General features: G+C 39.1%; 1 protein-coding gene across 1 annotated transcript in view; it reads right to left on the bottom strand.

The window, feature by feature from the left end:
* The window catches only part of OTC (ornithine transcarbamylase), an 80,221-nt gene that overhangs the window by 15,627 nt on the left and 42,226 nt on the right, over positions 1-22,368 (bottom strand). Inside the window, exons 4-5 of the mRNA XM_043997604.1 lie at positions 14,375-14,462; positions 2,745-2,898 (exon numbers count right to left, since the gene is read on the bottom strand). Of these exons, the coding sequence (XP_043853539.1) occupies positions 2,745-2,898; positions 14,375-14,462 (242 nt within the window). The remainder of the gene's footprint in view (positions 1-2,744; positions 2,899-14,374; positions 14,463-22,368) is intronic.

Here is a 22,368-nt window from a genome sequence, read left to right on the forward strand (position 1 = left end):
GTTTTCTTGGCAAAAACATTAGAGTGGTTGGCCATTTCTTTCTTCAGATCATTTTACAGATGAGGAAACTGAGGCAATCAGGGTTAAATGACTTACCCAGGGCTGTACACAGCTAATAAGTTTCTGAGGCCAGATTTGAACTAAGGAAGATAAGTTTTCCTGACTCCAGGGCAGGCCCCTGTGTCATCTAGCTGCCTCTCAAGCAAAGTAGATACTCATCAATTGGGAAATGGAGAAACAAATTGTAGTACATGAGTGTAATATAATAATTATTGTCCTGTAAGAAATGATGATCACAGAGAGGCATGGACTTTCAAGGACTGATGCAAAGTGAAGCAAGTAGAATCAAGAAAACACACAAAGTGACCACAACAATGAAACTGGAAAGAATAGTAACCACAGCACAATCAAAATTTAATGTTACAAAAGTACAAATATCAAGCTTATCTCCAAAGAGAAGATACAGCATAAGTGGGGGATCAAGGAGTGTGAAACATTGCTCATCATGTCAGATTTGTGTGTGTGTTTTGATTGGTTTTGTTGAATATTTTTCTTCTTTTTAAAAAAATAGTTATTTGTTATAAAGGATTGTTCTTTGGAAGGCAGAGGACTGGGGAGTAAAGGGGGAAATCTAGTTAATGTAAAAAAAAAAAAGCCACTGGGGCAGCTAGATAGCACAGTGGATAAAGCACCGGCCCTGGATTCAGAAGGACCTGAGTTCAAATGCAGCCTCAGACACTTGACCCTGGGCAAGTCATATAACCCTCATTGCCCCCCCCCAAAAGCTACCATTAAAAATCTGTTTTTAAAAGAGAAGTGACTCAATTCTCCTAAATCCCCTTAGCTTTAACTGAGCATCTGTTATTGCTCTAACAATTCCTAAACAATAGCACACACTTCTATTGATCAGCAGCAGAGTCAGCAAGAGCCTTTATTAGCTGGTCCAAAGCTGATGGATAGCTTAGCTCTCCAGTGAAACCAGTAAAAAGGAGAAAGTGTGGTATGTTTTCCCAATGTTTTTATATGCCCCATCACCACTTCTGCTTACATTAGTACAAAATACATGCTGAGAGACTTGCTAGGTACATAGCACATAAACTTATACTATTTTTCTTTCTCAAAAATAAATGGAATTTATTCAAATCTTAACAGAAGAGCATAATACAGGTCATTTTAATGACAGTTATGTCTCCCACCTGGCCTTATACAGATAAGGCTGCTAACCACCTGTAAGGTGTAATTTTTTTTTTTAACATTTCTTTGGTGCTTTCTATGTGCCAGGCAGTATGCTAAGCACTTGACAGATGTTATCTCATTTGATCTCAACAACCCTAAGAGGTACCTGCTCTTATGATCCCCATCTTACAATTAAGGAAACAGAGGCAAACAGAGGTTAAGTGAATTGCCTAAGGTGATATTTGAATTTAGGTCTTCCTGACTCCAGGCACAGCACTCTATCCACTATACCACCTTTAAAGATCCCTTGTTTAAAATTATATCCTCATCTTGCAATTAGTGCCTATAATTTTAGCACAGGAACTGCATGTCTTTGCATTGAGCAGTTATGTTTTCAGAAATGTTTGTTAAAGTACAAATAGCCCAAGGGAAGTTGATGTACCCCTCCATGATCAGACATTAATATATTATCATTGGGTAGTTCATGAGATTAGCTCACATGGTCTTGAGAAGATGTGGGATCAGACAACTAAATTAGCACCAAGAAAATTTTGCAGGTCCATTTTGTAGGTCCAGGGAAGGCCTTGGCAGTATACCCTAGTGGGCTCTAGGGGCACCTAGAAGTACTCAGAAGCTAGGTGGGCAGCAGTAGAGATAACAGAAATAGGTAAACTTTAGGTAGACTACATATGTTTATAGAGTTTTTCCTTTCTTCACTGGATGAATGAACCCTACCAGGGAAACTTGGTTCATTCTACTTGGAAGTCATCTTAACAGCCCATTAGTAATGCGAAAAGTATTTCAGGATTTTTCCAGTTGTTGCATGTCTAGAAACAAGTGACTGCCGTGAATTAGATGAATTTTAAGATTCAGGGAGATGGGCCACCCCCCTTAAACTGTGTTAATTGCACCATTCTGTAGTCATTTTAATTTGCTTCAAAGAGAAATGTTTCACAAAAGAGCTGACATCTTAAGTTTCCTTCCAAGCATGGCATCAGATTGGATAGGATGTCCATATTAACACTAACACCTGTTCAAGGACTATAGCTTCAGAGCTATAAAGGATGTTGAAAAATCATCATATCCAACCACTTTACAAATGAGGTCATTCAAGTTCAATGATTTGCCTAAATTCACAAGGGTGGTGTGTAGAAGGGCCAAGATTTGACCCCTGCTCCTCCAGATTCAGCACTAGATGACATCTATATTCAACCCAAGCAATCAAATATTTTTATATCCATACTAGTAAAATCAAAGATTTTTCCCACATTGCCACTAATACAAAGCAGCTGTTTACTGGTACTTGAGTTATCTTGTTGGGGAGGGTGGGAGGTTGTGTCTGAAGGGAGGGGGATGAAAGCCACCACAAAGGTTCTTTTCATACTAGGCAGGGGTTCTTGACCCAGAATCCATGAACTTGGAGTTTATTTTGTTTTGCTTTGCTTCATTTTTTACTAAATGTATTTCTTTTTTCCCCTTTGCAATCCTACATATTTTATTTCAAGTGATTGATGAACAAGCCATTTGAAGAATGCAAAAATTAAAAATTAAAAATTAAAGCAGCATACCTGGAGAGTGAGGTAATCAGCCAGAATCTGGATAGGATGGTACATCTCTGACAACCCATTGACTATTGGTACTGAAGCTTCTTTGGCCAGGTGGTCCAGATCAGAGTGTTTATATACACGAGCCAGAATTGCATCTGTCATGCTAGACAGCACCCTATATGTAGCAAATACAAAAGTTTAATAAATGAAAGGTATTCTGAATAAATAAGGAATAATGAGTAATGAGAACCAGATGCACCACTTAATAGTAAAGTGACAAGACTTGTCTAAAGACCAATGTTTAAAAGCTGCAAGGATTAAAGGGGAATTACTCCATGAACAATCTCATTTTGCTCAACAGAACACAATTTTGCTCTGACACATGGCCGTAAAGTAGATTAAAGTAGATTGCTGGCACAACAAACAAGATAATAATTGATCACTTATCAAAGAGAAGGAGCATCCAGTCTCCAACAAAGCCAGAGAATTTGAAGAGATAAAAGGTGCAAACTTTTAACAATAAAAAAACCACAACAAAACAGTTGACATTGAATGTTGCTGTACTGATATATAGCTACTACTTTTGATTTAAGTTATACAAATGAATATTTCATTCTACTTCAAATGAAAACTATGGCTGCTACTGGATATGGAAGCAATCTCTCTTCTAGCTTCTGCAGAAAGAATGACTATTAGCACGAAAGGTCCCTTCTGGAAAGGTTAGAGAAATAGTGAAAATGCACTTTAATTGAACCATGGCCATAAATACAGCCTGCATCAGGAACGCTGAACACAAATCTATCTCAATTGTTTGCAAAAACCATGTGAGATCTCATTTTTCCTTACACACACACACACACACAAATAACAATTCTCTAGATAACACAAAGTTTCAGGCCAGCCCTTAAAATTTATTTAATTCATTAAGAACTTTGAAGCATAGTAGTGATACTATGGAACCTAGCTGTCATATTTAATAATGATCCTGTGGGAAATGGATTTAGGATTGCATATTGGAATGTCAAGAATGTAAGTCCCTGACTGGCAACTCCTTTCTTCCCCTATCATTCATTTGCTAGGCAGTGAAAATGGAAACCACTCCAACCCCAAGGCAGTAGTAGTAATTCCCATCCTAGGGGGTCAGAGGTTGAGGAAGTACATTGAATTTAGGATATGCCTGATAATCTCCCTATCATGAAGTTTGATGACTCCTACTCACTTCTAGTTATCCACATGTGGACAAATGATATTTTCAGGAAGAATTTAGAAAGCTTTGCCTCACACACTCACACAAGGACTGTGAAATCAAGACAAGAAACTAAAGTAAGGACAATGTGTTTTCCTTGCTGCTAAAAAATAAAGGCAAGAACTTCCAAAGAGTAAAATTGATTTTGAAAGTGAAACAAGAATTTAAGAAGATGGTGTTTGAGAATGGAATTTGTATTCCCAGACCATGGTTTAAGAATATGGGAATGACAGACTCTTAACCATGAATGACATGCACTTAACAAGGACTAGAAAAATACATTTGTGATCTTGCAACTTTAATCAAAATAGCTTTAAACTGAAAAGACAGGGAAGAGAGAATACTACTTATAGCTACTGAGATAGCTATAAATAGTAACTACAATGAAGGAGAAGAATTGCAGATTAAAAATAACAATAATTGTATTATTAAGCATCATCATAATAGCCAGAGGGTTTACATAGTCCTTTAAGAATGGCAAAGCACTTTAACAGATGTCATCACTTTTGATAAAAGAGATGCCCAGAAATTCACAGGACACAAAAATCTAAAGAAAGGGGCCAGCAATAAAATGCATTACTACAGCTGTATAAAACATGAATAAGCAAGATGAACTAGAGATGTTAATAAAAGGAGATAAATGGGGGCAGCTAGGTGGTGCAGTAGATAGAGCACCGGCCCTGGATTCAGGAGGACCTGAGTTCAAATCCAACCTCAGACACTTGACATTTACTAGCTGTGTGACCCTGGACAAGTCACTTAACCCTATTTGCCTCAGTTCATCATTTGTAAAGCTGTACTCATCTGTAAAGAGATACTCCAATATCTCTGCCAAGAAAACCCCAAATGGGGTCATGACTGAAATGAATGAACAACACCAACAACACTCTGGTTCCAGTACTTTGATACCACAAAAAGTATATGGGTGGAGGGGTTATACACACAAAGAAACATATATGCGCGCGCGCGTGTGTGTGTGTGTATATATATATATATGTATATATATATATATATATATATATATATATATATATATATATATATATTCATCAAAACATACAATTAGACAACACAGATGTCTAAGAACAGAGTCTCTGAAAAGCAAAGTAACTGCCTGGTGTCACAAAGACAGTGTGATATATAAATCTGTTTCCTGACTTCAAACCTAATCACTTTCCATCACCTAACATTGTCTCACCATAGCACCTTATGTTTGTAGTTCAACAAGCATATGCTTGTTGAGACCCAGAAAGGTATAAACACCTGATTAAAATCACAGAGGCCAAGAAGTAGCAGGGCTAGCAGTTGGCTTTAAATACAGAGCTCTTTCCAAAAACCCACAGATTTTTCTAAGTACACTGTTTACAGCACTCAGCTGATTTACCAGTCCAGTTACCTTGTCAGAAAATGCAATGAGGTTCATACTTTTAATCAAGTCAGGTCAGCTTTTAGCGATCATTGCTTCATTTTCTAAATGTTCACAAACATTCCCTTTAACACAATGCTACAGAATTTTGTCAAGAACGGAAGTCAGGCTCACTGGTGTATGATTTGTAGATTCTACTTTCTTCCCTTCATGATATGTATGTATTGGGGCAGCTAGATGGCGCAGTAGATAGAGCACTGGCCCTGGAGTCAGGAGTACCTGAGTTCAAATCCGACCTCAGACACTTAACACTTACCAGCTGTGTGACCCTGGGCAAGTCACTTAACCCCAATTGCCTCACTAAAAAAAAAAAAAAAAAAAATGATATGTATGTATCCTTCTCTGGGTCTGTGGTGTAGGCCTCCCTAATTCTCTAAGATCTTTCAGAGGTCAATACCAGAGCCTCAATAATTATATCTGCCAGTTTATTCAGTACCCAAAGATGTAGGCTTGAATGCATTGAGCACAACCGAGTGATTTCAAACCCGCTCTTTTTTTTGTTTTGTTTTGTTTTCTTTCTTTGTGGGGCAATGAGGGTCAAGTGACTTGCCCAGGGTCACACAGCTAGTAAGTGTCAAGTGTCTGAGACTGGGTTTGAACTCAGATCCTCCTGAATCCAAAGCCAATGCTTTATCCACTGTGCCACCTAGCTGCCCCCTCAAACCAACTCTTTTTATATTGGGTTTAAACTTTCAACTATTTTTGTTCTAGTCTTCATAGTCCAAAAGATTGCTTTTCTTGGCAGAGAAACCAGAAGCAGAATGAGTTAAGTAGTTCAAACTCCTCTACAGTCATCTATTATCATCCTTCCCAAGCATCAGTCCTATCCTATTTTTGATGCTCAACTTTCATTCCCAACATAAACCTTTTTAAAAGCCTTTTTTTGTTGTTCTTAGCTTAGATACTTACTAAGTGTGTGTGACCCTGGGCAAGTCACTTAACCCTGTTTACCTCCATTTCCTCATCTATAAAATGAGTTGGAGAAAAAAATGGCAAACCACTTCAGTATGTTTGCCAAGAAAATTCCAAATGAAGTCATGAAGAGTCGGACACAACTGAAACAACTGAAAAACAACAAAACTCATTCTAGCTTTCAAAGTGACTTTGGATACTATGTTGAAATCGGGATATCATTAATGAGATCATAAATTTAGAAGTAAAATGACCATCTCATCTAACCTCCTTACTTTGTGGAAGAGGAACTTAGATCCAAAGAAGTTAGATGACTTTCTCAATCATACAGATAGCAAGTGACAGAGGTAGGATCTGAGCCCAGGACCTCTGGCTGAATCCAGTGCCATCCCCCCCCCACCCCGTACCATGTAGATTATATTATTCACAAAAATCCAATTAAAATGAGTATTAGTACATTCAGAAATTGTAACATCCTCTCTGGGAGCTTTGTACACTTTCCCTAAGGAATACACTAAACCTGTTTCTAGAGCTGGAAATCTTACAATGGCCTCTGTCCAAAAACAATAATTTTCTGACCTAGAAGAATGTTTATGAGGTCTGCAACTGACACAAACTTGGAAGGCACAGCTAATACCCCAGATTATGAAATCCAAGATCCCAAACAATCTTGACAGGATAGAATGCTAGTTAAATATCAACAAGATGGATTCAACAGGCAGAAGATTAAGGGAGTGAATTGGAAACTAAATACAACAGAAATCTAGAGTCTTGTTTTGTTTTGTTGTTATTTTTTCCAAATACACTACCATCTTGAGGGTATTAATTAACCTTCCACTGATCTTCAGATCTTCATATTAAAATTAGTTAATTGGGGAAAGGGGCAGTGTAGCAAGGAATAGTTGCTAAGTAGACCTATAAAGTGCCTTGTAGCTCCATGATCTCCAGACCACCATTTATTGAAAGAAAGAAAAACGGGGGGGGGGGAGGGGGGAGAAGATACAAATATACACTTGGTTCAGCATCAGTGCATACTGATTGGCTAGAGCCATATTTAGGTAAACAGTATGGCTAGAGCCATAATTAGGCAAAACTATATCTGAGGCACTGGAAGGTCAAATACTGAAGCTAAAGCTTAAATATTTTGGCCACATGATGAGAAAATGGGACTTATTGGAAAGACCCTGATGATGGGAAACACTGAAGGCAAAAGAAGGTAATGAGATAGATAGATAGTGTCATGGAAAAAATGAGCATGAGTTTGGATAGACTTCAAAAGAAAGTGGAAGAAAGAAGGGTCTGGTGTGCTGTGATCCATGGGGTCATGAAGAGTTAGATACAACTGAAAGACTGAACAATACACTCAAGTCAAATTCATTTGGAAGGAAAGGATAGTAGCAATGAATAGTGGGGGAAAGAGGGTAGCACAGAGCCACCACGTGACATAGGTATGATAGTATATAGGAAGGTCCCACTGTTGGGTGGGACAGAATACCCTTAGAGAGTACTATTGATCAGTTTTCCCATGCTTCAAGGAAGGCTCATGAGGCAAAGTGTGGGTACATGTGAGGAAGTGTGCTCTCCCAGGGAAGAAGGCAAAGCCTTGTTCAACTCATGCTAGTTCTGGCTCTGCATTTGAAGAAATGTTGGATTTTTTAATTGAACCAGTCACACACCATGAGTGGGACATCACTGATAAAAATGCAGTTTAAAAAACCATGCTGTCCAGATCACAGAAAGTAAGATATCCTTCATTCTGCACTCATCAGATTACATCTAGAACACTGTATCTAGTTCTTGACACTGTTTAAATTTTTAAAAATTTACTTATTCATCTATCGCTCCCCTTTCTTTTGATCTCCTTCTTTCTCTGCTAATTTGGGCATGTGGTTCAAAAATCTTCTCTTCCTACTCCCCTCTAGCATACTATTTTAAGTAACATTCTTTTGCTGCATTCTTTCCCAAGAAGTTTTCCTTTATTTTGTTGTCATTATATCTCTATTCTCAACTAGTCTATAACAATTCTATTTTCTGATTTATGAGCAAAATCTTTGGTTGTTCCTTCTTTGCATTCACACTTAATTGGTATTTATTGATTAAAGGTTGAATGTACAGTTGGGTTTGAGGCTGCATGACCTTAAAAAAATCACTTTACCTCACTGACCCTTAGTTTCCCCATCCATAAAATGGGAATTATACTAACTTCTTACCTTACACATGAGAATCTAAAGATACATGCAAATCATTTTGTAAAGTGTTATGCATATATATGCTATTATAATAAGTAAGGGGGTAGCTAGGTGGTGCAGTAGATAGAGCACCGGCCCTGGATTCAGGAGGACCTGAGTTCGAATGCGGCCTCAGACACTTAACACTTACTAGCTGTGTGACCCTGGGAAAGTCACTTAACCCCAATTGCCTCACCAAAAATAATAATAAGAAGTAAAAAATAAATCCACACTTTCCATGGAAGTAAAAAAATGTGGGTTCCAGAGTTAGCCCTGCTATAGACTTTCCAGGTGAATTTGGGCAAGGCCCTTGACCAATTTGTATTCTCTCTTTCCTCATATGTAAAATAGGGCAAGTGATATATTCCTTGCCTCCCCCTCAAAGGGGTTTTATGAAAATCAAATGTGAAAGTAACCTAGAAACTTTCCAACAGTATGTGAATATGAAGTTCATACAGACAAATGTAGGTTCCCTAGCTTTCATTCAAATTGTGTTTTACAGTTATGGAATGGCTTGCACAAACATGATAAAAGCAGGTTGTTGTGGAAAGAGTGGAGAATTCCAAATCAGAAGGTCATAAAGTCAGTTGGTGGCAGAGTCAAATGAGTGAAACGGCTGGTCTTCTTCTAGTTAGAGTAGGAAGAGGGATAAAAAATTTCCCATTAAGATTACAAAGTTTGAAATGGTGTCAATTAAAGCTTGATTTGAAGTCTGGGGTTAGGAAGTCACTGTCCTATCGCTAAGGTCCTATCACTCTATCTCTGCTGCTGAAACATGTGACAATGCTTGCTCTCTTCCAGTATCCTGCTGATATGAAAAAGAGATCTTGAGGTATATCAAGAACATGAAGTAGCCCTCAAATTGTTTTTCCCCAATAAATGAGGCTCATTAACCAGCAACAGAGTTTAAATGCTAAGTACTGCTTTATTATGTTGTCAGCAGAAATGCATTTTAATTTTATTTCACTCAAAGATGCTATAAATCATTGAGAATTTTCTTGGGGGGAGACTACTAAGATTTTTTAGAAGAACTTTTATTGGAAAGACTGACAAACATATAACTATAGCAAGGCTCTAGAAACATTACAAGTCATCTGGGCTTTATATAATCTCCCATCAATTTAAAATACAACTCTTAAAGTCTGTGAAAGCATTTTTTTTAAAAAATAAGTGCTACAAATGAGATTATAGATGCTCAAAATACTTCCCGCTCCTCCCCACAGTAGTGATGCTCTTATTTCTGTCTACTTTCATTTTTGTTGAAAAGATGAAGAAAGGGAGGTCTGTTTGCCCATGGGGCAGCATGGCTTCCGGCAGTCATGGCCATCCGTCACCAACATAAGCAAAACTAGGTCTCATTCCCTCTGTTTATTGCATTTGCATGATCTGTCCTAACCCAAATATAGAACTACAGAACAATTTGCACAGCATGGTGATTATAAAATGTTATGGTCTCAGGCTTAGATGAATGAGTTCATAAGGGAACAGGGACAGATAGAATGAATCTTATCTTCCTTCAGTGCTAAAAGATTTCATAGTGTGTATGCATTCTATTTCTTCTTTTTTTATATTCCTTTTATTTTATAGTTTTTTGGGGGGTCATGAGATTGCCATATGTCCTGGACCAGACTGAACAACTTAGAAACTTAGTCTTATGTCTCTGTGTTCAAAGCCAAGTGGTCAACAGTTAGGCCAAAATTGTTACCACTCTGAATTGAAAGGGAAGGAAAAGGAGTAGGAAATAAGTATTTACATCGTTCCTACCATGTGTTAGGAATTGTACTAAATGCTTTTACAAATATCTCATTTGATGCTCACAACCTTGTGAAGTGGGTACTATTATGGAGACAGACAGAGGTTAATTGACTTGTCCAGGGTCACAGCTAGTTAAGTAGTAGTAAAATTGGAACTCAGATCCTCCTGACTTCAGGACCCCAGTTTTAAACACTGTGCCTGAAAACTCCTTTCAGGTGCCTTAAGAGCTCACCCCAGCTCCCATTCCCATCCCGAATATCCTGTGTCAGAATAATGGAAGGCTCTTTTTGGTTGCTTAGAATACTTCCTAGCACTTTGAAGAAGCCCACAACTTTTAAAAACCAGGTTGGATCTGAGCTCAGATAAGAGGAGATGTGTAAGTACAGTAAAGGAAACAATGTGTTGGGTTTTTCATAAGACCTGTGATGTCATTAAACAAAGTGAGGAAACTCTCTCTTACCAATGAAGATCAGTTGGCAACTTATAGTGTTGACTTATCCCCTGGAGCTTAGAGAGGTTAAGTAAATTGCTCAGGACAATACAGCCAGAATGTCAGAAAGCCTGGATTTGAATCCAATAAAAGGTCACTGACTTAAGAATCAAAAAACTTGGGTTTTTCAAATACTATTTCTGACATTACCTGGCTCACCTTAGCAGCTCACAACCTTCTCCAGCCTCAGGTTTCTCATCTGTGAAATGGGGGGGGGGGGTGGGGTGCCTTCTAAGGTCCCTAATAGCTTTAAATCTATGATTCTATGACCTTCCTGACTCCAAATTCACCTTTCTAGCCCCCTGCACCCCAGGGGAGGCTTTTTACTGACACAAAAGAGTAAGAAAACCTGAAAATTATGTAAAATGAGGCTTTGGTCAGAGTGCTGGTGGAGAATGAGTATCATGCTGTAGTCTTTTCTTCTTTCTTCTTTTTTTTTGGAGGGGAGGGGGAAGAAAAGATGTGGAAGATTAAAGAGTCAGTAAGTAGGAGGGGTCAGCCCTATGAAAAAAGGTGAGTACTTAGTGAAAAGGAATGAACAAATCCATATCTTTGACCATGTAAGTGCATCCAGCTTGGAGTAGCTGAATCTGAAGCCTCCTCCAAGACTCATTGCAGCCAGGCCAGGGATGGCAGGAAGAAGCGGGGATATAAGTCATCGCAATAAGAAGACAAAAGTCAGGGAAATCGGGTTGAATTAAGCCACCTCGAGCAACACCTGAAATTTAGTTTCCTGATCTCCTATGAACCCTTGAGGCTCTAAACGTCTCGCGGGCACCAAAGTCTCTCAGCTATCAGCCCTGGCTCTTTATATTCCAGAAACATCCTGGTATGAAGGGAGCCTGGCTCCTCCTCAGCCACAGGAAGAGGTTACCTTTCCCCTCACCTCAGGGGTTTTCTCATCATCAGCAAGTGAAATTCCTGTCTTGTGTGGAAAAAGCAACAAGGTTGTTTTGCAGCTAAAGGCTACAAAGGGCAGAGCTGTTTGCTATCCCACAGGCCTTCTGAGGAGGAGTTAATATGTCAATAGGCTGAGTTTGAGGAAGAGGAAAGGTGGAACTGAGTACGTGCCAAGACATGACATGTAATTAAAAAAAAAAAAAAGAACCCAACACAATTTTTTTTTCTCTATTCTCATTCTCTTTGTCTTATTGTGGCTGTTGATTCTATTGACCTTGAAGTTCTCTCCTTCTGGGGTGTCTCTTCTCTGTGATGCAACATTATTTTGGTTCTCAAACCTCTCTTATTGTTCTTTCTATGTTTTCAGGAATTCTCATCTTCCTCCAGCCTAACCTCACTTCCTGTTCTTTTTTTTTTGTGGGGCAATGAGGGTTAAGTGACTTGGCCAGGGTCACACAGCTAGTAAGTGTCAAGTGTCTGAGGCTAGATTTGAACTCAGGTCCTCCTGAATCCAGGGCCAGTGCTTTATCCTCTGTGCCACCTAGCTGAGTCTCCTCACTTCCTGTTCTGAGAGGAAACTAGTAAATGAGGGAAATTCTGTGGATATAGTTTTTTGACCTCTAATCTGGCTCTCTTCGGGACTCTTCTGACTTTTATACATCCACACCATCTACCTTTCCTTCTTATTTAAGATGTTTTGACCCCTTCAGCTGCTTTCTCCTATTGGTGAGCTCTTGCCTGACACTCCCATTTGAGAGAGGGAGCCAAGCTCACTTCTAACCTGGTGGTCCTGAACATCTACACCTTGTCCCCACCCTAGTATCTTGCTCTGCCCCCTTGGGTGTCAGCTCTCTTTTATGAATTATCTCCAGGGCTCCCATTAGAATATACACTCCTTGTGGGCAGAGACTATCTTTCCTTTTGTTTGTATTTCCAGCATTTAGCACTGGGTCTGGCACATAAGTCCTTAATAACTTTTTTTTTTTTGGCAGAGCAATGAGGGTTAAGTGACTTGTCCAGGGTCACACAGCTAGTAAGTGTCAAGTGTCTGAGGTCGGATTTGAACTCAGGTCCTCCTGAATACAGGGCCGGTGCTTTATCCACTGTGCCACCTAGCTGCCCCCTTAATAAATTCTTTACCTGACCTGAGCCAAATCTTAGCAAAGCTTTTGGTAAAATATCTCAAACTGTTCTTCTGGAGAAGATGAAGGGATATGGAATAGAAAGTAATAATTTGATGGATTCAGAACCGGGTTGGGTGACTGGAGGGGGTGTCCAGCACAAATTTGGCAGGAGATATCTAATGGGGTACCTCAGGCTTCTATCCATATTTGGCCCTGTGCTATTTAACTTATTTATCAAGATGCAGATGTTATGGTCACTGGATTTGCAATTACTCAAAGTTAGGAGGGCTATCTGTCCCCTGTACCAAACAGTCAGGATCTAAAAAGCTGTCAACAGAATGGAGCATTGGTCTGAATAGAACAAGATGAAATCTAATACATTATGTTTATTATTATGAATTATAATAATAGTTTATTACTAAATAAAAGTATTTGGGAATATACATACAAAAAAACACTTCACAAGTAGGAGATGATGGAGGCACATATAACCTAGCATCAGCGCCCCCCCCCCAAAAAAAAACCTCAAAACCTAGAGATTTTAGTAAACTACACACTAGATGAGTCAGCAGTATGATGAGGTAGCTAAAAAAAGTTAATCCATCATGCATTTAGAGGGACATGGCATCCAGAAATGAGAAGTTAATGATCCCATCGTAGCCTGCTTTTGTTAGACTTCTTCTGTGATGTCCTATTCAGGGCATCCCTGCCTAAAAAAGACATTGATAGACCAGAGAATGTCTAGAGGAAAGCAACTGGACTGTAGTCTGTATCATATGAGGACTGATTTAAGGAAGTAGGCATGATTAGCCTGGAGAAAAGAAAGGCCCAGATTCAGGATAACTGATTTCAACTATCTGAAGGGCTCTCATGGAAAGAAAATCAGATTTGTTCTGTTTGGCCCCAAAGAGCATACCCAAAAGCAACAAATGAAAGTTAGGGCTACAAGTGAGAGCTGGTTGATAGACAAGACAGACACCAAAGGGGAATAAACAGCCCTGAATAGGGCTGAGCATGCCCTCACACTGGAGGTGCTAGTCCTCCTGAGCACCCCATAGGCCCCTCCTAACAATGAGAGCTATCCAAAAGCAGAATGGCCTGCATCAGTCTCTCCGGCAACATTTACATTCAATAATCGTTTTAGGATATACCAGCTGCCTTCCAACTATTTGACTCTTCTAAATAGTCCAGTGGAAAGGCTTTTGTAATTACCTGCTGCTCCATTTTGCTATTCCCTACAGGCAGAGAGTCGGGAGAACATCTCTGCTGTACAAAGCCTTGCTCAAGTCTCCTATTTGATTTGCATTGTGTTTCGAATACCCTAGTAGAATGTAAGCTTCTTGAGGTAAGAAAGTGACTTTGCTCCTTGCATGCCTAGTATCTGTATAGTGCCTGGCATATAGTAGGAGCTTAATAAATGCTTGTTAACCGATTGAGCCTCTGGCTAAAACCAAAAACACCTTGTTGGAATTGCTTACAGAGGCACCCATGCTTTTGTTCCATGAGTGTGATCCAGGCATATATTCTAAATACACATTTGCAGTAGATTAGTAAAGGTTTGTTTACGAACCGAGCAGTGTCTGTGAGACTTTCATTCACTCCCAAATGAATATCTTGGGTTGTCAGGAAACAAGGATGACCTCCAAGCAGAGCAAATCCTAGGAAGAAATAGAAAAAAGAAAAAAAAATCAGGCATAGATATCACAGAGATGCATAAAAAAGAATAGAAATCCTGTAGAGGAAAATAAAATCTCCAAACTTGGCAAAGTCACAATTTAAGATATGTTTCCATCTATGAAAAAGACGACCCCAGTGAATCCACCCAATCACTCTCGTCACCAATGGCAGAACAAAATGAGGAACTGAGATGGTAACTTGGCATTGTTCTCTTTATTTTTCATACTAAGTCTGTGTTTCTTTCTGCTATCCTGCAAAATGGAATAATTGCTTTTTGTCTATTGTGTCTCTTTCACATTATTATTTTAACAGTGACTGGACAAAACCCTCTTTTGGGGGGGAGGGGTACACAAGAAGTCAGGTATTCTCTCACTCTGTAACTGCCTGCCTCAGGTAAGTTGCTACAGCTTAGTGGATTTCAGAGGTAGGCCTGGGAAGCCAGCTGAGTGAAGAATACCTTCTACTCACAAGGCCACAGGCCTTGTGCACCTCTTGCTATTATAATTATATATAAACAAATAAATAAATACTATTGTAGGCTTCTAATTGATCACTTTCCTTCTAGTATCTTCTCTAATCTATCCTTAGTTGCTAAAATTACCTTATTAGGGCCAAGTCTAACCATGCTCAAAATTCTTCAATAGCTCACTATTACCTCTAGGATAAAATATAGATTAACAACCCCCAAATTTAGACATCTGGGCAATCTGGCTCCCATTTACCTTTTTCCAGTTTTACATCATATTACTTTACTTCATGTACTCTGTGTCTCAGTAAAACTGGACTAGCTATTCCACAGATTTGACATTCCATCTCCCCTTACCATGAATGTACACAGGCTATCCTCCATGCCTAGAATGTCCTTCTATCTTTCAGAATCCTTATCTCAGTCCCAGGCTCAGCTTAGGCACCCCATCCTAAATGAAGTCTTATGAATCCTCAACCCTTCAAGTAGTAAGGAGTCCCTCTCCCTGCTTGTATTAGTTTGCTTGTCTATTTACCTATTGAAATTGCCAGTAAAATACAAGTTTCTTCTTTGACTGATTCACTAGCAAAAACACAAAACATTTTGGTTTGGGGGCAGGGCAGGAACTAACTTGATTATTGGAGGGTTTTTTTTGTTTTGTTTTGTTTTGTTTTTATCTCTGTATCTACTCCCAGCTCCAGCTAACCAACTGGACAGAGGTGCCACATGTGGGACAGAGCATGGGTCAAGTCCTCAGTCTAGCCAAACAATGTTACTCTGTCTCCAGATACCTACATGAATGTTCCTATGGCATAGGACAAGGACATATATCAAATCTGCGGATCACATAAAATTGGAAGGAATATCTAACATTAACCACAAAGTAATATACCCAAAGCCCTTGACCAAAATCAGAATGATAGGTCCCATTTACTATAGGCTAAATTTAGGGCAATAGGGGCAGGGATAAAAACCAGTGGTTCCATTGATACAGGGAACTCCCAGATGGAAAAAAAATCCCTTTACCAATATTAATAAGCACCTTCTCTGCCACTTATGCATCTTAGAGAGTTGCCTAAGGTATTGAAAAGTTATATCACCTATTCCAGGTCACACAGCCAGTATCTGTCAGAGGCTAAGAACTCAGGCTTCCTGGTTGTAAGGCCAGCTTACTTGCTATCTACTCTTCTATATTACTTGGTGAAAGTTAATAGAGATAAATGTGAAGCCTTCATTGGGATTGGGGGAAAAAAACCAAAAAAACAACTTTACAGAATATGAAAGACATGGGCCGCTAAGCCGTTTAGTGGATAGAGATCTAGGTCTGGAGTAAAAAAGACCTGGGTTCAAATCTAGCATCGGACACTTACTAGCTGTGTGACCCTGGGCAAGTCACTTCACCCTGTTTGCTTCAGTTTCCTCATCTGTAAAACAAACTGGAGAAAGAAATGGTCAACTCCTCCAATATCTTTGCCAAGAACTTTCCAAATGGGGCCATGAGGAGTTGAACATGACTGAAAAAAAACAAAACCATGACTGAAGCTGAAGATATGTTTGTGAAGAAATAATTTTAGGGATTTCAGATAGACTTCAAGCTCAGTGTGGATCAACAGAGTAACATGTCAGCCAACAAAGATAACAGAACTCTAGACTGCATAGTGTGAAGGACAAAGAAGGTGAGAGTTAAACTATACTCTGCCCTGTTCAGACCACACTTGGATTATTTTGTTCAATTCTGCACAACACATTTTCGGAAGGGCATTCAGTCTGCAGTCCATGAAAGAGAAGTAGCCAAGCTATCTTGAAAACCATACCATGGGAGGCTCTCTTGAGAGATCTGGAATTGTTTAGCTTGAAGAAAATTTACAGGGGGTGGTTGGGAGTGTAGGGAATGAGAACTATCTTAAAGTATTCAAAAGACCATTTTAGAAGAAAGGGATTAAATTGGCTCTATACTTTTCCATTAGCAGCTTGGGGGCAAAGTGGATAGAGCACCAGACTTGGAGTCAGGAAGATCTGAGTTTGAATGCAGCCTCAAACGCTTACTAGCTGTGTGACTCTGGGCAAGTCTCTTAACACTATTTGCCTCAGTTCCTCATCTCTAAGATGAGCTGGAGAAGGAAATGGCAAATCACTCCAGGATCTTTGCCAAGAAAACCCCAGATGGGGGTCACAACAGCAACAACAACACTGTCCGGGGGGCAGGAGCAGTAGGTGAAAGAGAGAGCCACATTTCCACTCCCATAAGGAAAAACTGTCTAACAGCTGCTCTTCTTGATCTCTCCATCACAAACTTGCTGTTCTCAAGTGGAAGCTCAATGAACCTTTTTTCAGGAATATTGGAGAAACAATTACTGTTCAAGTTTGGCTTGGACTGAATGACCCAGAGCTTTTTTTCAACTCAGTGTCAGGCCTAGAGTAAGGAAGACATCTTCCTGAGTTCAAATCTAGCCTCAGACACTGACTAGCTGTGTGACCCTAGGCAAGCCACTTAACTCAGTCTCAGTTTCTTTCTCTGTAAAATGGACTGGAAAAGGAAATGGCAAACTACTTCAGTATCACTGCCAAGAAAATCCCAAATGGGGTCACTGAGAATCAGATACAACTGAACAACAACAACAAACAACCTCTGTCAGGGTTTTGTACCCAAGGGTGTGAGGATAGGATGTGGGTCAGGAACCAATTTGAGGTGTTGGCAGGAAAAATATTGGAAGAGGCAAAACATTTCCTAAGGCAGGATAGTTACTTGGTCAAAGAATTTCTCATGGTTTTGATCTGGGATTCCCAACCAGGTGAGAGCTACATTAGTCTTTGCCATTCCCAAATAAAATCATCTTATCTTAACAACAGCTAGGATCCCTTTCATTTCCTTAAGGGTTGCTAGTCATAGAACCTGAGTTGAAAAAAAGCTCTGGGTCATTCAGTCAGTCCACTACACCATCTAGCCACTCTACTTTCCTAGTAATTTCCTCTGTAGGGTTTCTCTTTAGCCAAACACCTTTAACCCCCACCCACTCCACCCCCCACCCCCCCAGCCACTGTTACATATGTATATTTTGTGTATATTCTGGATATATGTGCATATTGTTTTCCCTATTGGAATATAAGGACCTTCAGGGCAGGGATTGTTTTACTTCTTTCTTTGTATTCCTAGAAATTAACAATGCCTGACACACAACAGACACTTGAATCTTTGTTGATTATGTTTAATGACATACCAATATTTCTAATCATCTTTTATCAACTCAATTTTTTCCTCACAAATGCTTTTCTTTAATTACTTTAAGAGCACATCTCCTAACTGCTCCATAGAGTTTTGGGGTACTATGATTGATTTTTATGGTATCCCTAAAATATTTCAAGTTAAAATGTAATGAAAAAACAAACTTTAGAATTTATCTTTCAAACTTACAACTAGTTATCAGCTATTCATAGGTCTTATGATGACTGAACTTCTCTAAAAATAATCTTGATATATAATTCATGCCTCTATATTAATGAAATATATAATTTTTGAGAGGAGGGATGTGGTAATAATCTAATGAGTTCTTACTCCTAAGGGAATGTATTTAAATTATTGATTTAGGAAGTGTTGTTGATATCCTTTCACATGAAGGATGATGCTAATTGGTTTGCAATTTATATCAAGTTCAACTTAATCTATTTAATTTAACTCATAATATACTTATGGTTAGGCCCTAGGATTCCAAGAGAGCTTTCTCCCTGCAGTGCTGGATTCAAATCTTGTCTTTCACATTTACAAGCTGGGTGACTGTGGTCGAATGCTTTAACCCCTCTGAGCCCCAGTTTCCTCATTATTTGTAGTATCTACTTCACAGGGCTGGTATGAGGCTTCAATTATAACATACAGAAAGCACTTTGTATATAAATGCCAAGTATTATTCTTTAGTATAGATTTAAGATTTCTCTGCTATAGGGACCTCCCAGTGAATAAAACTTCTCCATGCAACCCTGTTCTGCAAATTATAATCTCAGAAAACAATCTGGCTGGGCAGCTAGTTGGCACAGTGGATAGAACTCTGGGCCTGGAGTCAGCCCCAGACATATGCTGTGTGACCTTGAGGAAGTCACTTTACCTGTTTGCCTCAGTTTCCTCATCTGTAAAATGAAGATGTTAATAATAGCACCCACCTCCCCAGGGTTGTTGTGAGGAACAAATGAGAAAATAACCTTGGGCTCTGAGGTAACTTTCTCAGGTAACACAGTTAACATATGGCAGAAAATGGACTTAGCCCAGGTCTTCCTGATTCAGAGGCCAGATCTCTCCCTTCTATGCAACAAATTACCAAAACAATAGAAAGGAGCTAAATTCTTTTTCTTAAAACTTGTGAACTTAGTGGGCATTACTTTAAAACATCTTTCCATTCCTTATTTTTATATATCTTAATTTATATCCCAGAAAATTATTTTTAAAAATCTTTCCCTTTTAAGCTATATTATCTCAACAATTCTTATTTCTGAGTCCTATTTCTAAAGTCTGTAATAACTGTCATTCTTCTCTGATCTCTTCCAATTTTTCTGTAGTAGAGGGATCATCAAGAATTGGAACCATGGACCATAAGTCAGAACTCTTCAACCACCTAGATCATATTAGTTGTGTGATGTTTAAAATCTAAATTGTGGTCGCCTTAAATTAGAAGCTTTAGCACCATGGATAGAGCACTGGCCCTGGAGTCAGGAGGACCTGAGTTCAAATCCAGCCTCAGACACTCAACACTTACTAGCTGTGTGACCCTGGGCAAGTCACTTAACCCCAATTGCCTGACCTAAAAAAAAAAAAAATGAAGAAGCTTTAGCACCAGTCCTTAGGCGTTAAACATTTATTAAAGCATACAGATATTCCCATGGAGTTCAGAAAGTTAAGAAAAAAGCCTATTTAGCCTAGAGTTCCAGCCTGGTCTGGTTCTTCCTCAAGTCCTCTGCCACAAGCCTGCTTCAATCACGAACTCTCTCCAGCAAACACCTTGTGGAAGCTTTTTATAGGTCTGGAACAGAGGCGGTCCTTACACACTGCTTCAAGCTGATTGGTTGGCATCATCCAAATCCATTGGTTCTGAAGGTGTTCTCAAGGTGTGATTACAATCCAGTTAACCTGAAGTAGGTTAATCAGTAGTTAATCACTCTCACTTGATTCAATCAGTCTAGATTAATCTCCAGGTGGGTCTTTGAGTATCTGCTAAATCTCATTATTTCATCACAGTTGTTTATTTACAAATGTATATAGATGATCATCATAGAAGCATCCATTTCTCCTTACAGGACTACTACAGCATTACTGAGTACATAAATGAGCACTTAGTTAATAAAAATATAATAATAGCTCATATTTATAACATACTTTGCTCACAATAACCCTATGAAGTATATAATGTAGAAGTTTTATGATAATCATTTTATATATGAAAAAAGAAAGGCTTCTCTAAGCCTTTCTCTAAGTGTTTTGTCCAGGGTCACAGAGGTTTTAAAGTAGGGCTAAGATTCGAATCCAGGTTCTCTGATTCAGAGGCATTTGTTTTCCACTATAGTATATCTCTAATACAAAGAGAGCTCTTTCAAAAAGATGACACACTGTTTCTGAAATAACATCTTGGTGGGCTATGAAACTGTGCATTCCCTTTGACCTAGCAATACCACTACTAAGTCTGTATCCCAAAGAGATCATAAAAAAAGAAAAGGACCTATATATACAAAAATATTTATAGCTGCTCTTTTTGTGGTGGCAAAGAATTGGGAATTGAGAGAATGCCCATCAATTGGAAAATGGCTGAACAAGTTGTGATATATGAATATAATGGAATACCATTGTGCTATAAGAAATGATGAGCAGGCAGATTTCAGAAAAATCTGGACTTACATGAACTGATGCTGAGTGAAGTGAGCAGAACCAGGAGAGCATTGTACACAGTAACAGCAACATTGGGCAATGATCAACTATGATAGACTTAGCTCTTCTCAGCAATACAATGACCCCAGACAATTTCAAAAGATTCAGTGATGGAAAATGCTATCCACATCCAGAGAAAGAGTTACGGAGTCTGAATGCAGATTAAAGCATACTATTTTCACTTTTGTTGCTTCTTTTTGTTTTTTCTTCCTCATGGTTTTCCCCTTTTGTTCTGATTCTTCTTTCACAATATGACTGATGTGGAAATATGTTTAATATGATGGTACATGTATAATCTATATCAGACTGCTGCCTGCTGTGCTGGGGAGGGGGTGAGAAGGGAAGGAGGGAGGAAAAATTTGGAACTCAGAATCTTACAAAAATGAATGTTGAAACTATCTTTACAAATAAATGAAAAAATACTATTAAGTGAAAAAAAAAACATTGGTGGGGAAAAAAGCTTTCATTAGAAAGCAGGAGGACTATGGTTTAGGAGCATTGACTATACTGTCAAAGTCAGTACACAAGTTAGTTTTGCTGAAATGCTGTTTAAAATTTGTCTTTATTGTTTCTTCTTTGCTACAAGGGTTGGCTCACTGGGGAGGGAAAGGGGGAAGGATATTATTCACAAATGAAGGTGACTAAAACAAAATATATCAACACCAATAAATTAATTACTTTAAAAATGTAAATAGTCTCTTAGATAAGTATATAATGAATACCTGGGTTGATGGAAGTCTGAGAGCTAGATTTTGGTCCTGGCTCAGCCATTAGTTAGAAAGTCAGTAACCTCTCTGTGTCTGTTTCCTCGTCTATCAAATGTGTGTAATAATACCTTGCCCCACTTTAAATTTGGTTCAGTAAACATTTACTAAGAAACTACTGTGTTCTAGGTACAAGGGAACGAAAACAGAAACCAGAGCTTCTGCTCTCAAGGATTTTACATTCTACTGCAGGATACAAAAATGTAAACAGATTAGTTGATACAAGGAGAGAAGGGGGAGAGGGAGAGAAAGAAGATGGGGATGAGGAGAAAAAGAGGAGAGGGAAATGGAAAGGAAGAGGGAGAAGAGAGGAAGGGAGGATGAGGAAAAGAGGGGGAGAGGAGGAGAGGGAGAGAGGGGGAGAGAGGAAGAGAGAGGGAGGGAGGAAGGAAGGGAGGGAGACAGACAGAGACAGAGAGAGACCCTAACACTGGAAAGACTTCATGTGGGAGGCTGCACCTGGCTTGAGGTGTGAAGGAAGTTAGGGACTCTAACTGCTGAAAGTGAGCAAGGGGTCCATTTCAGGAATGCAGAATAACTTCTACAAAAGCATGAAGACAGGAGCTGGAGCGTCAAGCTCAGGAACGCAATTGAGCCACTTTGGCTGGAATGGGGCCGGTATGAAGGAGAATAACATGAAATGAGTCTGGAAGGGTGGTTGGAGCCAGATGGTGGAGGGCTTTAAAGGATAGACTAAGGGGTTTGTGTTTTATTCTCAAGGCAATAATGAGTCACTTCAGATTTGTCATCAG

Source organism: Dromiciops gliroides, chromosome 3 (genome assembly GCF_019393635.1).
Source record: "Dromiciops gliroides isolate mDroGli1 chromosome 3, mDroGli1.pri, whole genome shotgun sequence".
In the NCBI taxonomy this organism is placed as follows: domain Eukaryota; kingdom Metazoa; phylum Chordata; class Mammalia; order Microbiotheria; family Microbiotheriidae; genus Dromiciops; species Dromiciops gliroides.